The sequence below is a fragment of the Cyanistes caeruleus genome, chromosome 15 (assembly GCF_971803275.1).
Source record: "Cyanistes caeruleus chromosome 15, bCyaCae1.hap1.1, whole genome shotgun sequence".
In the NCBI taxonomy this organism is placed as follows: Eukaryota; Metazoa; Chordata; class Aves; order Passeriformes; family Paridae; genus Cyanistes; species Cyanistes caeruleus.
In genome coordinates, this window is record NC_141715.1 from 16958622 (window position 1) to 16974228 (window position 15607).

The 15607-nt window shown below is 49.8% G+C and overlaps 1 protein-coding gene across 3 annotated transcripts in view; it reads left to right on the top strand.

Annotated features, from left to right (window-relative positions):
• SIL1 (SIL1 nucleotide exchange factor) overlaps window positions 1-15607 on the top strand; it is a 104869-nt gene that overhangs the window by 67959 nt on the left and 21303 nt on the right. For all 3 annotated transcript variants that reach the window (XM_086851756.1, XM_086851758.1, XM_086851759.1), the window contains 2 exons: window positions 177-368; window positions 4812-4933. In XM_086851756.1, the coding sequence (XP_086707882.1) occupies window positions 177-368; window positions 4812-4933 (314 nt within the window). The remainder of the gene's footprint in view (window positions 1-176; window positions 369-4811; window positions 4934-15607) is intronic.

A 15607-nucleotide genomic window follows, 5' to 3' on the forward strand; every position in this document is an offset into this window, starting at 1 on the left:
ACTGGGTTCCTGGGCTGCTCAGAAGGACCCTCCAACCCTGCCCTTGCACCTCTGATGCACAGCAATAAATCCAGGTTCACAGCCAGTCAGGTTCCCTTTGTAAATGTTCTTTTCTGTGTCTCTTGTCTCTCTTCATCTCCTGTTGTCACATCTGGTTTCCTCCTTCTGTTTCCAAGGCCCGAGAGGAAGAGGTGAGGAAGAAGTTCCGGCCCATAGAGCAGCTGAAGGAGGAGTTTGAAAAGCTGAACATGAAGATAGAAACAGATTATGAAATTATGGTTAAATTAATCAGCAAATTCAACAGCTCTGCCTCCACGCTGGATGAAAAAGTAGCAGCGCTTTATGATCTCGAATATTATGTTCACCAGGTAACAAGAATGCCTCAGTAACTACCGTGTAAAATCCAGGGGATGCAGTGTCATAAATGGGGTTTTATTTTTCTTATCGGTATCAGGTAATACAAATTGCTTAATTACCATAATCCTGGGACAATAACAGACAGCAGAGGACTAGTGCAGGCTCATTTTATATCCAGGTTGGAATTAATCGTCGCTTGTGCCAGGAGCCAGCAGTATTCTAACAGTTGCCTGATTTTGTTGTCTGTTCTCAGCCTGGTTTTCTCATCCTCTCTTTTTCCTCTTTTACCTGCTTAATGTTACAAAATGGGGTTTTAGCTGCCATTTTTGGGTAAATAGAGTGGTGATTGCTAAGAAAATAATTATTTTTTCTCTTCTTCCACGGAAAGCTGCCGTGGTTGAAGGTAGGTGCCCTTACATGAGTTCACAGAGAATATCTTTGTACCAGGGAAGGCGACAGCCACCCAAAAGCCCCTATTTTGTCTTGGTGTGAGTAAGCAGTGGCATGTAGAGCCTTGCTGTGCTAATTAGCTCTCTTTGAGGGTGAACATATTTCCTGGCATCTCGCTTCCTCGGGTTTGTGCTCACACTTTTCCCCCTCCCTCTGATCTCTCTTGCTCTGCTTTCAGCTCACACGTTCCTACCTCCCCTTGGATGCAGCTGCAGGCACAGAGCTCTGCTCCCCTGGGCTTGGTGCCTTGCTTGGTGCCACCCCTGGGAGGTAATCCAGCCTCTGCTCTGCCCTGTGGGAAGGGACTTGGCTTCTCCCTCTCGGGTGACTGGGAGAGCCTGGAGTGCACTGGGAGAGTTTCCAGAGGCACTTTGTCATTTCAGAGGGTGAGTGGGACAACTCTTGGGAGGTGCCAGTGCACACCCTTTCACTGGAACAGCACTTGTTGGACCAAATGTGGTAATCTGGGGGCAGGTAGCTCAAGTACTGCTGCTGTGAGAGGGAGTCCATGTGCCAGCTGATAGAACTGTTATTTCCAGGGCTCTTTGTCTCAAATTTTCACTCATTGTGGGCATGCAGAGGCTCCCTTGCTGTTTGTTCTCCCTGCTTTTGTGTCACTGACGGCATCTGTGTGACTCAGAGAATAACTGTGAACAATGGGCACCCAAAGAGCTTCATATTTGTACTCAGGGCTAATCTTGCCTGATTAAGGGTGCCAGAGCACCAGGCCAGCGTGCTAAAAAGCAGCCCCCAAACACCCTGGGATGCTTTGGATTCCAGCATAAGGGTCTGGACTATTCCAGCAGAAAATCCCTGCAGCACAGGATGGGGCACGCAATTTCAGAATGGCAGAGGAGCAGGGACTGGAGCATCAAAGGGAAGCACATGCAGCATCAAAGGGGTCAGAGAGGGGGAATGGCAGGAGGCTGGCGGGAGCACAGAGGCTCTTTGTGCTCCCATCACAGCGCTGCTCTGTGCCCGCGCTGGCGGGGCAGATGGCTGGGCAGCACCTTCTCGTCAGGCAGGAAGCTGATAAGAAATATGACTTGTCTCTAAGCCAGCATGGCTTTTCCTCCTCTTTCTTCTTCCAGTCAGTTGAATGCGTCCAGAGCATTATCTCTGCTTGGGACTGACTTTAGCAGCACTGGCTTAATGTAATTACTGAACAGCAGCCAAAGGACGCTTGTGCCGCATAACCCTGGAAGGGCTGAGCTGTCAGGACTCCTCTGCAGTGAGTCCCAGTCGTGCCGTGGGAGCAGGGGATCCTTGCAGGTGTGGCTGGCCCAGGCCACATGTGGGGCCACTCTGCTGGTGCCACCTTCCCCTGCCTCCACCAGAGCAGTGCCGTGCCATGGCTTTTTGTTACTGTTCAGCTGTGCTGCTGCTGCCTCTGGGGTGTGGGATGCCCTGTGGAGTGGAAAATGCCATGCCCTGGAGGTCGTGCCAGCAAAGGCTGCTCCCTGCTCTGTGGCATGGCCACGAGTGGCCCAGAGCAGTGGGGTGTGGGGCAGCCCATGCCTCGGAGCATGCCATGGGAGCCAGGGCCGGTGCCCAGCCCGGGGAGATGCTCTCTCCTGCTTTTGAAGAGTCAGCCCAAAGGCTCTGAGTTTGCTCAGCTTTTGGTTGCCAGCTCTGGTTTGCTTCTCCTCAGCCACGATTCAGCTTGGCATGTTCGGGAGCCCGTCTTGGAGAAGGAGCAGGAAGGTTTGGCTGGCTGGGTTATCTGTAACGCATAAAACCCAAATGCAAATGTGGAGAGGGCAGAGCGTAACTCATAAACAGCATTCACGGTGCTTGCACAGCAGTGTGCGGAGCCAAGACCCGTTCTCAGGCATTGCAGGCTCTTTTTCTCAATTATTTACTCTGCTTATCTTCCTCTCTCCTCTCCTCTGACATGCTACACCATCTCTCTGCTAATTTCCTTTCCATCGCGAGCGGTTGACATGCTGCTTTCCCTCGCTCTTGTTTTCTAACATTTTCTCTCTCACCTTCCCTCCCTATTTTCTTTCTCATCCAATTCAAACCTGCTCCCTGAATAACTGCTGTCATATTTGCTCTTCTCCCATCCCTCCCCTCGCCTGCTTTGCCTGTGTACTTTACTCAAGAGCTCTTTTGATCTTTGGTTTTTCTTCTGCACCGATTTCAGTGGACTGAAGCGAGGTAGGAGCTGCTGCCTCACAGCATCCGCTGCTCCCCAGAGAGGTTAATACCTTCAAGTTGTTAAGTTTGGGGATTTTGTTGGTTTTAAAACAGCGAATGAGGGAAGGAGCTCTCACAACAGACTCTGGTTAAAAAAGATAAACACATCTTCAGAATAAGCTTTGCGGCACAATTTATATTCTGCAGTTGTGGTGTCTCACTGATGCTGGGGCAGCACGAAGGACTCTGGTGCTGCTGAGGTTACAGCAGTGGCTGGTTTTACCACACCAGGTGCTGGATGCAAATTCCTGCCCATCCATACATTCCCTCTCGTGCAGAAGTCAACGTCCGATTCTAGCACTAAACCAGTTTTTACAGAGGCTGAGTAATAAAAGGACCCACTGGCAGCTGAAATTGGGTTGCTGCGTAGATTTCTTTGTAGACAAAGATGGGTCTGCAGAAAACTGAGAGATCTGGCAGACCTGGTTTATAGGGACAGTTAAAAGAACAGCATATGAAAGGATACAAAAGCTGCTGCAAATCCTGAATCAGGCCCAGCAGACCTACAGAGAGCAGCTTTGCAGAGGGCCAGGTGGGTATTGTCCCACTGGGGAGCAGAGCTGAGCTGCAGCTCCCCAGGTCCTACTTTGATTGGTAACGACAGACCCGTAGGACACAAAGCTTCTTCCTTCTCCTGGGTACCTGAAATATCTGACTTAGGGCCAATTTTGATGAAGGTACATGGTTGAGATAAATATAACACTGAGCATGAAGTCAGTGACTGGAAGAGTGTCCCACATGCCCTGCACAGCTTGTGGTGTTTGTCCTGTCCCACTCCATAGGGGAGTCGGCTCGCCCTGCTGATAACTCATTTTTATATTCTGTTTCCATCTGCCAACGATTGCTGTTGTCTCCCTGTCTTTCAGGGAGGAAAAATGTCGAATTTCTAAACCTGATTTTTCTGTGCAGGCAGTTCTCAGCATTCATCAGATCCCCTTTTAAACTGAAAAAAAAAAAATAAAAATAATTGAATACAAAAATGCATCGATTTGACTTTGGACTGAATTTTGTACTTGAAGTACTTTGTGCTGTTTCTCTAAATTTTGTCTGTGAGCACTCAGAGCCTTTTCTGATCTCCTCTCCAAGAGCAGATGCCTGCTGGGACTGTGCCTGGCTAGCCCCTGATCCACTTAGGGCCAGAAGCTGATGAATCCCCACTAATGTGTAAACTTTTCCCTACTGGCAGTTAATCCATTATAGTTTGCTTAGAAAAATCATGGTGGGGCTGCTCCCTGGGGAAGGTCCTGGCTGAGCCCTCCATGCAGGGACTGGCTTTTTCTTTCCTTGTCCATGGGAAGTTGGAACTCATGGAGAGCTCCCAGAAGTGCCCATGCTCCTCACTCTGGTGCCACCTGTGCACCCTATTGGTGCTGACAGCCTCCCAAACATCCCTGACTCCTGGTGCTACAATTACAGCATAAATTCATCGTCTGCATTTGCAAAACATGCAATTCCCCCGCTCCCCAGTAAAGGCCTGCTCAGGGGAGAGCAAAGAGCTGGAGAATATTTTGACATCAGCAGATGTACCGAGTTTTTGACACCACCTGAATTACTGAAATACATGTCAAGAGCAGTTTTGATAGCTATAATCAAAGTATTTGTGTTTCCAGCCATGCTTTCTGTGCGTGTGTCTGTGCTGCTGGGCAGGACCGTGCAGAGTTCAGCCACAGCCACTCGCTCCAAATTTTAAATTCCTTTCAAAACCCCGTGCTGGTTAGAGTGGGAGAGAGGGGATGCTGTGGGTGTGAAGGGAGGTGTTCTCCAGGGGCTGGGGGTTTGTGCTGATGGGAGCTGCTCTTTCCCAGGTGGACAATGCCAAGGATTTCCTGTCCATGGGCGGGCTCCGGCTGCTGATGGAGGGGCTGAACAGCAGCGAGGCCTCGCTGAAGGAACACGCTGCCTTTGTCCTGGGAGCTGCCCTGTCCAGGTGAGACCTGCCCTCAGCTGGGCTCCATGCCTCTCTTCGCCTCTCTTGGCTCATTTCTGACAGCTGTGTTGTGACACGCCACAAAATTGTCTTGTTCCCTTGCAACACCCATTCCCCTTCTCCTCAGTGTGTCCTCATCTTGCTCATTGGGTGTGTCCAGAAGTAATGTGGTGTCAAATCTGTGATTGTTGCTTGATTTCCCTGGGCTCCCTGTTCACACAAAGTCCAATGGGGGAATAATTCTCCTTCTGTCCCCTTGGCAGACCTGTCTGGGGGAAGATGTGCAGGAGGGTTGCAAGCACCCCAATGAACCCCCCTGTCCTTCCTCTTCCTTGCTCCTGGGCTGCTTCAGGATGGCAAGGTGCTGATTTGAGCAGCTCCTGTGGTCTTTGGAGCGGGGTTTGGGCCCCATGGACATGTGCCTCTGCCATCAAAGGGGTGTTGAGTAGATGTGGGGTCAGGAATAGGGTGAACAGCCAGAATCAGAGGAGACTGAGCTGCAGGATGTTTGACCTGCTCTGCCTCATGCTCAGGCATCACGTGTAGTGCTGCAGGAGGTGTCCTGTGGACTCCGTGGGCTTTCTTGGTGCCCCCTTTTTGATTTATGGGGTCTGGGGCTTTGCAGGGGGTGTGCTGCACATTCAGAGGTGCAGAGGCTTTAGAAATGCATTGGATGGACTTAAACTTGAGGATCAGAAGTGCAGAGTGAAAACTGAAGGTCAGGACTGCTTTATCTGCATATTTCTACACCTAAAAATACAGTCACCTTCTCCAGCATCATGAATTATTGATGGCTTAGTCTAGCACATGGTCCACAGACCTGCATTTATTCAGCAATCTCGTATGAAATGCAGTTGGCCCTCAGCGTGAGTGGAGTGAGGGGGCCTCGTGGACAGGAGCAGGTACCCAGATTTATACCAGGAAAGGATCCAGCTTCTAGTCCGAAACAGAGCCTGGCTTAGTGATGACAGGAAGATTCTTCAGAATCAACACCTGCTCTTCACATTCTGGTGTGTCTCAGTCTTTGAAACAATACTGGAGTGGTTTGCTCAGGTTCTTCATGTAGATTCTTTATCCACACAGAGAAGATCACACAGAGGGTCTGGAAACATTTGCAGGTAACTTGTGAAATGACAGGGGCTGATAAAGAGCTTCTCTCCAGATGTACCTGGCGTGACATGGCCAAGACTCCAAAAATTCATTGTCTCGTGGTACTTGACAATGTAGCAGTGGCCACGAGAGTGACACTTTTGTGTAGTATTTCTCACTCAAGTGCTAAAAACTTCTTTGGAGAGAACCTCTCATCTGATATGACAGCATTAAACTGCTGCTTTGCAAACTTGTGGACCTTTTTTCTTTGAAGGACATTCTGGCAGATGGTAATTTGGAGTGGTTTGGATGATACATTGTCTGAGAGCTCCATTCCAAAGTGTGAGGGATATTATGCCTTGGTTTGAGTTTGCTTTTTCTCCCCTTGCTGTGCTTAAGCTTTCTCAGTAGACACCTACATGCCAACTTGTCTGCTGTGTGCTCACTGCTTAATTCGTTTGTTCATACATTTTCTCAGCTTACTCCATGCTCTAGTTAAACTGTCGGGGGCATTTCAGGTACTTCACACAGCATTTTGTGTTTTTCTGAGGGCTTGTTGTTTATTTCCTTCTCTCACAGTTGTTCCTGGGAGGCTCAGAGAGGTGGTAGGGCTTTCCAGCAACCTCCCAGAGGTGTCACAGCTCGCTGGGCTGCAGGGACATGATCTGCTCTGTGCTTGTGTGCCTGGGGCTGGTGTCAGACCCTGTGCTGGATGCTGAGCTGGGGAAGAGGCAATGGTCTGCTGCTCACCAAATGGGTCTGTGGCCACCTCCCAGGTCTCTCCAGCCAGGTTGGCTCAGGCCTGCAGTTTCAAGCCAGGCAAACATTCCCAGAGGGAAATCAGGGCATGATGATAGCAGCTCCAGAGCCTGGCATGGGAGGTCAGTAATCCTGGCACAGCTCAGTCTGGAAGGGGGAGTTTGGCGTTGTCTGTAGACAAGTGTTTAACACAAGAGGAGCCCACTGGACACAGAGCGGTGCCTGGGTCACATCCAGAACTTTTCAACCCTCAGAAATACCCAGATCTTCTCCAGATTTGCATTGTCCTTAACTCTGCTCAGGTAAGGAAGCAGGTAAGGGATGGAAGAAGCAGCTGCAGCGCCCAGGCCCTGCATGCACGTGGTCCTGCCAGGACCTGGCTCAGAGCTCTGGCTGTACTGGAAGCCCATTGGAATGAAAGGGTTTTCCAGGGGATCAGCTTCTTGAGCCAGCAGGCCAGGGGGCTGGCCAAGAGTCAGATCAGCGAAGGCAGAAGGAGGAGAAGGTACAGCAGGGCCAGCTCAGGATTTCTCCTTTCTGATATTGCTCCTGTTTATTTGGCTTACAGCAGACTTGAAAAGCAGCCACAGCACAGCATGATCTGGGGCACAGGGTCCTGGGGTCCAGCTGCCAGGATCTGACCTCTTAGCATCCATCTGCCATAGGAAAGGCAGATTTCTTCACCTGACAGGGAGGAAATCAAGGTTTCATCTCATGTTTCTCTTATATGTCCTTCACTTCAGGCATTTGGGTTTTAATTGCTGAGTCTGTGACCAAATCAAACATTGTTCCATCTGGTGGAGTTCTCTGAGCAGTGCCCTTATTGCAAGTCTAAAACCTCATCACACTCTTACTGTTTTTAAGCCTTTAACAAAATGTTTTTCCATTCAGCAGTTTGCAAAAGTAAACTTCATTTGAACAATCCTCAAGTGCTCTGATTGCAAATAAAAGTTAAATGCACTAACAAAAATAATTGCTAGGCATGTGGGGTTGTACATTTAGGTATCCATAATTCACTAACAGTATATGCCAATACACAGCATTATCTGGATTTCCAGTGATTGCATTAGCATAAAAGCATGTTAGCATTTATCCTGTGGTACTAACATTTAAATATATATAAGTATGAAATATTAAGATCCAGCATTTTGGAGGCAAGTGAAACTACTGTCTGTAAAATGTTCCTGCATATTTTGAAGGCACACTCCAGTATCTTCGCATGACAATCAGCATTCGCACCATTGGGTCCAAACATTACAAAAATGTCAATGTTTTATGCAAAGAGGAGCTATATTAAGCTAAAAAAGATTGCTGATGAGAGAAGTGTCTTCTGATGTCCTCTGAGCTATTTACAGGCAGCGTCTCCCTTTGTTGGTGGCACAGCCAGGCCTCTGTGCAGTCTCTATCTCCATGTTTCACAAGACTGGAAATGTTAGCCAGAAAGGATTATGCTTGAGATTAAAACCTCCATTTTTGAAAACTTTACCTACAGGAAACGCTTTTCCACACCAATAATTTGGGCATTTTAGTATTTTGTAATAAAAGGATTTTTGTAATCCGTTTAGAAGGGGAATAATAATTTATGTTGAATGCCTTCTTGAAGCTTTATCCCAAATGCTCCCCGTGCGCTTAGGGGTGAGTTGGAGGTGAGAAGTTAAGCTGCAAAAGGAAGCAGTTTGTATTTCATGGTGACAGGGCAGAAGGCTCAGAAGGTGAGATTTTGGCCTGGCTAAAGTGGGGACCTGGGAGAGCAGCCGCTTGTGCAGCTGCAGTCAGAGACTCATGGCATTTTGGCCAGACCTTTAAAAACCCCTATGCTGGGGTGGCCAGGGACAAGGATGTCACACTGATGGTCCAAGCTGACATTTGCCACGTGTCCTAGAAGGGACAGCCCCAGCACAGCCTCTGCCCCCGCACTGCTGGGCTCTCACTCTGCCCTTTTGTCCCTGAGTGCTAAAATAACCCCCCAGGACTTGGTGACAGCTTGGAAGTAAACTCATCACAGGTGATAAGTGAAGCACGATCCTGTAGCAACACCCAAGAGTTTTCCATGGATGGTCTTAGCTGTTTCCCAGAGATTAAACCCCTTAAAGGATGACCTTTATCCTGAATATCCCATCCACTGTTATTTGCATTACCAGCTCTGAGGCTGGTCCAGAGCTTGCCCCACTTTGGTGAAGCCAAGAGAGGCACAAGACGTGTGTTTGCTTCTCAAGAGAAGCCTCAGAGGAGCTCCCTGAGCGATGGGGCTTTGTTTCTCCTGCTGTGCTGGGGTGTCCAACAGGGCTCAGCCTCGTGGGGTCCACCTGCTTTTGGTTCTGCTTTTCCATTCTCTTTTCTGAGGGAAGAAGGATGTGGGAATGCTGTCTCTTGCTCTGTCCATCAGTCCCTTGGTGCTGTCCATGCTCCCAGAGCACAAGCGTTCCCTGCTCTGTTGGAGAAGCAGCAGCTCTTCCAGAACGCCTCTGTCAAGAGGAAAGAGCTTCCACCAGATTTAAGGGGCTTGAGTTAGGTCCAGCTGTGCACTGAAACTGGTTGGTGCTCACTGGTGTTAAATAACACAGAGGCCCAAGCAATAAACCCGGGAAAAGTAAAATTAAAGACCTTGCTTCGATGCTGTCTTGTAAGGACATAAGAATTTCTGTGCAGAGAAATAAATCTGGTTAGCTTAACAAGCACTGTCCCTACCCATTTATTTCCAATCCATCTTCATCCCTCCCTCCTCCAGCTTCTCCTTTTACATCCTGCAGTATTTGCCCATCTCTTTATCCACTTTTCCTGATTTTTTCAGTGGCCCTGTTTGGCCACACCATGTGTTTGCCATCTCCCAGTTGCAGTAATTCCAGCTCCACTCCTTGACTTATAATTTCTTGCTTTGTGGATTGTCTCTTCTATTTCTGTTTGAACTCCTGACTTGTGTGGAGTTATCAGCCTCACTGCACTTAATTTCAAATTAATTTGATTGGGTCACCTCGATTTTTTTCTGTAATGATAATGAACTCAACCTATTTAGCCTTTCCCCATTATGAATAACCTTAACAAAAACTGCAGTGCAGTATAAATGGGTGTTTCATCATTGTGGTTAATTACACAGAAGAATAAATCCCTAAACATTTTTCAGCCTCTGAAATCTAACAAGGAAGTGTAATTAACAATTAAAGAGTAAACTGCCATCCTTGTGCTCTCAGGAAGACAAGGAGGGAAAAGTCTAGAATCCAAGATTTGCTCCTGGGTTTTTGGGGAGAAAGTTTTGGGGCACTGCTGATGGCTGGAAGTGGCAGAGGGTGGGGTCAGGCCTTGTGTGGTGCCAGGTGTGTTTTCCCCAGGTGCCTGCAGCTGCTGGACAGGGGACAAGGTGGGAGGGCCCCCTCAGCCCGAGGGACTGGCTTTAGGCTGAGGACACTGTCCTTTCTGTAAAACTCGGGGGTTCTGGGGTGGGTTGGGCTGGTGCTGTGAGAGAGGACACAGAGACCAAGCAGTGAGGATGAAATGGGAGTGTTTGGCCTCATCCCACACGGGCACTGAGCTCCCACACGGCTCCCCCAGCACTAGGCTCCACTGGCTTCTCCCACTTCCCTGGGGCTCAGGCAGGTGGCCTCGTCCTCCTGTGTCCTCCACACAGCAATGGGTGCTCCCAGAGCCTGCAGGACCTCCTCAGTGCACAGCTGCTGATGTGCCAAGAGCTGTGGGAGGTGTCCTGCCCCACAAACACAGCCCCACAGAACAGCCAGTGCTGCCCAGGGCTGTGGCAGGCGTGGGGAGCACCAGGGAGCTGCTCCTGCAGAGCTTCAGCAGTGAGGGAAAGACTCATCACAGCCAGCTCATGCATTATATAAAACATGTTGTTTCTGTCTCATCGTGTTTAGTAAATGCTCTCTGCTAAAGCCTTTGAGTTACTGTGGTGGTTTCCATTTAAAATACATGTTCAGGCTGGTTACCTAATCACTTTCTGCCAAAAAAAACAGCCCAAACTTGCTGTTTCCCAGTGCAGACGTGGTTCTGTAGCTGGACAGAACACGTATTCCTCTGTCTCTTCAGCCACTATTTATTCATCCCTCTTGCTCTCTACAGGTCTCTGGCAGGAGGGTGGAGCCAGGCAGGGCTTGGTCTCTTCTCCCAAGTAACAAGCAATAGAACATGAGAAAACAGCCTCAAGTTCTGCCAGGGGAGGTTTAGATTAGGGAAATTTTTTTTTCACTGAGGGTTGTGAAGTGTTGGAGCAGCCCTGGAGGGACTGTGCAGATTTGGCACTTAGGGCCACGGTTTAGCAGTGAACACGGTGGTGTGAGATTAATGGTTGGACTTGATGATCTTGGATGTCTTTTCCAGCCTAAATGATTCTGTGATCCTATGTTTTCTGTTTATCCTTTTTACTACAGCCTGTACACTCTGCGAATGGCTTCATAGGCTTCAAAGATTTTCCTCCCTAACCACCTGCATTATTTTCCCAGGTCTTGGCATGTTCTCTGCGTTCCCTCCAGTAGGTGCAAAACACCAAGAGGAGGCAGCTGCATCTGCTCTTTGCTCTGGGTGTGCAGGGAGCTGTGGCAGCCCCTCATTGTGTGTTTCAGAAGGGAGCTTGACAAGTGCATTGAGTAGAACAAGGAAGGGAGGAATGGGAGACTGGGAGCTGAACAACAGGAGTGGGAAATGCAGGATCCAGCCTCAGTGAGGACCTGCTACCAGCAGGGTTTGGAGTTTGGGACAGCATTGACCCTTATGATTGCAGCCATTGTCTGAGCCCCTGTGGGAGGATGTAGATCCCATCTCTTCCTCTGTAGGTCCTGCTGTGCCCTGCTGCCCCTTCCTGATGGTGGCTTTTGTTGAATTTCATTGCCAGCTGGCAGAACTGGGCTGTCACGGGGATTTTGGGGTGCTGCTCTTGCCTCTTGTGGCCCCTCTTCTGGATTTAGCCATATTTTCTCCCCCACTCCTCTCCTTGTGCTGAGGAGAGCTTTCATAGGAGGCAAAATAACCCAAAGCAGCAACTGCAGGCTCCTATGGCATCCAAGAGTGGCCCTTGGCTGTCCTGACAGAAGAGGGATCAACCTCATTTCCAGGCTGGCGTCTTCCAGCCTACCTGTGCTCTTAACACAGTGCTTTGGTAAGTTTTCTCTCATCTGTCTATTCATGTGCTTAAAGATTCATTGAAACAGGTGATTATTCATCCATGCAGACAGTTCCTCAGGCCTTTCACCAGATTGCTGCCAACCTCAGCTGCTTCAAGGCTCTCCAGGTGTTCGAACGGGATGATGAGAGAAAACAACAGCTTACTGGAAATTATCTCTTTCTGAAGAAACTCCTCATCACTGTTAACTACTTGCTCTTCCCTCAGGTGCTGACATTCTGTGTCTTCTTGTGAGCTGGGTTTTGATCTCCCTTTATTTTAGATGATCTTTTTTCTGCTTGAAAGGAGATGTCCAGCAGATGCCCTCGGAGCAGCCTGGCATGTTTTGGGAGGAGATGACTCCCTGGCTTGACTGCCTGAGCAGCCCTCTGAGCTCTGATGCTCAGGACAGATGTCTGTGGCCACCTGATGTCCCTGGAGAGCTGGACCAGTGGCAGCCCCATCCCTGAGGGCAGCTGGGAGTCCCCACATGAGCTGCAGAAACATCCCCGCAGCCGCTTCCCACTGAGGCTCGGCCCCTCGATGCCACTGCAGGAGCCCTGAATAGATTTGAAAACTAATTTGCTGCTCAGAGCATCAATAGATGTACGTCACTTGTCCTTTCTGCTGCATTTAATGAGTTTCCAAGGTACTGCAGCCAGTTCCAGAAGGCTGCCATCAAAGGATCTTGGCTTCCATCAGAAGCCTCGTGCCCCTCAGCGCTCTGCACTGCTCACGTCTCACATGTCTCTTATGAATTCAACACAGAGCACATCGTGTAATTTCTTGCAGCCATCCTTTCCAGACTGTCTCTCCTTTTTTCTTTCTGAATGCCTTGAACACTGGGGATGGGAGAGAGAAAGGGCTCTTCCTCCAGTGAGGTGGTGTTAGCTGGAGCCCAGGCGAAATGTGGGTCATGCTGAACGCCCTGTCACTGCTGCTCTCTGCAGGCATGACTCCCTCAGTTATCCCTGCAGGTGCTCACCATAACTGTTCCCTCCTGTGAATCATCCTGAAGCTGGCTTTGGCACTGTGTGGGACAGCAGCTCCACGTGGGTGAGGAGGGAGGGGAAGCTGACAGCCAGGGGATGATGGGCACGCCGTGCAGCGGCTGTTCCGAGGGACAGGTCATTCATCCTTAGCTGCATCTGCTGAGATCGATCATTAGGGCTGCTGTTTTGTATAACCCACCAGATCAACATGGGAATTGCCTTATGGAAGTGGACACTTCCTGTCTGGCTGGAAGGGCCCCTGGCAGGGTTGCAGAGGAGGGAGCACAAAACCCAGGTGCTAAGGGTGTACACGAGGTTTTCTGAAGCCTTGAGCAGCTCAAACCTGCCATACACGATGAACCAAAAGGGTTCTTGGGTTTTATCTGTTTCTATCAGTGCAGCAGGGAGGGCTGGAGAGGGTTTCTGGTCCATGCCTGGTGCAGCAGGGTGGCTGCTGCCACTATCCCTCTGCTCGGAGGCTGCGCACAGGAACCCGTGTGAGCTGCTCTGCACATTCCTCCTCTCCTTGTGGAAGTAGCTGTGTCGTATTTCCATACATTCTCTGCCATAAAAACCCCTAAATATGATCTTAGTTTGTTTGCATGACTTGTGACGAGCAGGAACTCACCTGAGTTGTTTTCCAAATTAATACCCCGCTGCTTTTACTTAACAAGGTGTTTTTCCAAGCTGAGAACAGTAACGACTCTGAGATTTCTTTTTAAAAAATGCATTTTCTTCTCAGGTACTTCATATTGAAATCTGTCTTAATTTCAGTTCAGCTAGTGTGTGAAAACACACAGTGAGGCATTATTAGTCCCTGAAGGAATAAAGACAGATGGAGCCCAAAATGGAATTGGCTTTATGATTAATTGAAACCTTCAAGAGTGCGGTGGAATCAGGGCTTGGTCCTGCCCTGGCAGCACCTGGGGATCAATTGAGCTGGCATGAAGAGCTCAGGGGGAGACATGCAGATGTCACAGTGCCAGCCCCGAGCTGTCCCCTCCCAATGGGAGCGGTGGCTGGAGGAGGGCGGAGTGGCCCAGGTGTGGCTCGGGGTGAGGGAGGGGTGCTGGCATCTCGGGGTCCTTGTGTGGGATGATGTGCTTGGGTAATGAGCTGCTATTTCTGCCTCGAGCCTCCCGCAGCTGTGCACGATGGCTCTCGTGTCCCTGCACACAGAGCTGAGCAGGGAGGAGGGGAATGTTTCCATGCTCCAAAAAACTTGAGAATGTGGAGGTGTGGGAGTGGCACGGGGTTTGGGCTCTGCTCTGGGTTCCTGCTCCATGTGTGACCTGGGTCGTTCCCATCCTTGCCTGTGACAGGGAAGGGAGTAATGAAGAAACACCAGGTGGGCTGAACGTGTGGTGGCTTCAGCATTAGTGGACATTTCTGGGCTCTGTAGCCACTGAAATTTACAGCATTTTCTGCTAGATAGGAGGAAAAAGTGTTGCAGAGAGTTCTCCATCATGTTTTGGGAGCAAGTCCTCCCTGTACAAACAGGCTTTACTGCTCATGGTGGTGCTGTCATGGTCAGCAAGCCTTGAGCAGCTCTGGAGCTGGGGAGAGGCAGCAAGTGAAGGCAAAGTTGCTTTGCAAAGGCAAATCCAGATTGTGTCAGCAATTCTGTTTGGAGAGGAGATGAAGGGGATGGTCGAGAGCAGTGGTGGCAGCCCCAGGGGATTCCCAGTTTCCCACCTGGTGCTCACTGGTCTGGGCTCTGTGCACAGGTTGTGCTGCCATTGCCCACGTGCTGCCAAAGGCTGTGGCTGCCTCCCCATTCAGTGGCAGCTGAATGGGGCTGAGTGTTGAGAATAATTTAAGGAAGGATTCGCTGTGGAAAGTTGAAATTGGCTGCGGAGATCGTGGTTTAAGGTGTGGTCGTGGCCAGGAGCCCATGGCTACGTGTGCTCAGCAGGTGTGTGTGCACTGAACTGGTCTTGCTGGGGCAAACTGGATAACAAACAGCATCCATGGGCCCCTCAGCTGGGAAGAAGGTACAGTAGACATCTCCCACACTCAGCCTTTTTACAGGCACCTGTCCCATGGTGCAGCAGCAGCCCTCCCAGTTAAGGTGACCACTGGGACCTTGCTAATTGTGCTGCCGAGTGGGAGCTGGAAATGAGCTGATCCCACAGATCTGTGGGGAGCCGAGCTAACTCCTGGGACATCACACCCAGCACCTCACCAAACTTCCAGTGTTTGCTCACTCCAACAAGTGCAGCTGGAGTTTTGTTATCCCTGAGCCCCCCTAGGATGGCAGCAAGTTTGCTGAGGTGGATTTTGGACAGGGAGGAAGGCTCTGTAGCTGAGCTCTCTGCAGGACCTGGCCAGAAGTTGTGGAGAGATGCTATAAGGCTGCTATGGATTTTCTTCTCTTCCCTGGGGACTTCGTGGATTGCAGATCAGCGGATTGTGGATTAGTGGATCAGGAATTAGAAATTCATTTTTATTCTTATGTTACACACTAATGAACTGACAAATTTAATTTCTATAAATCCAGCTATTTCAGCTGGAATTGGCGAAGTCATCTTCTGTCTCTTCTGGTACCTTGAGAATGGCTGAATCCTGATCTCTCTGGGGTCACATCATCCACATTCCCTTCTTTGTCTTTAGCCTGTGGCTGTTCCAGAAGTGCAGAGTGCTCTCCAGGAAGAGCCCATCCCTCGTGGGTGGCTGCTGTGCTCACCCAGGGCTGTGCTCTCTGCAGCCACATCTGCCTGTGCCAGT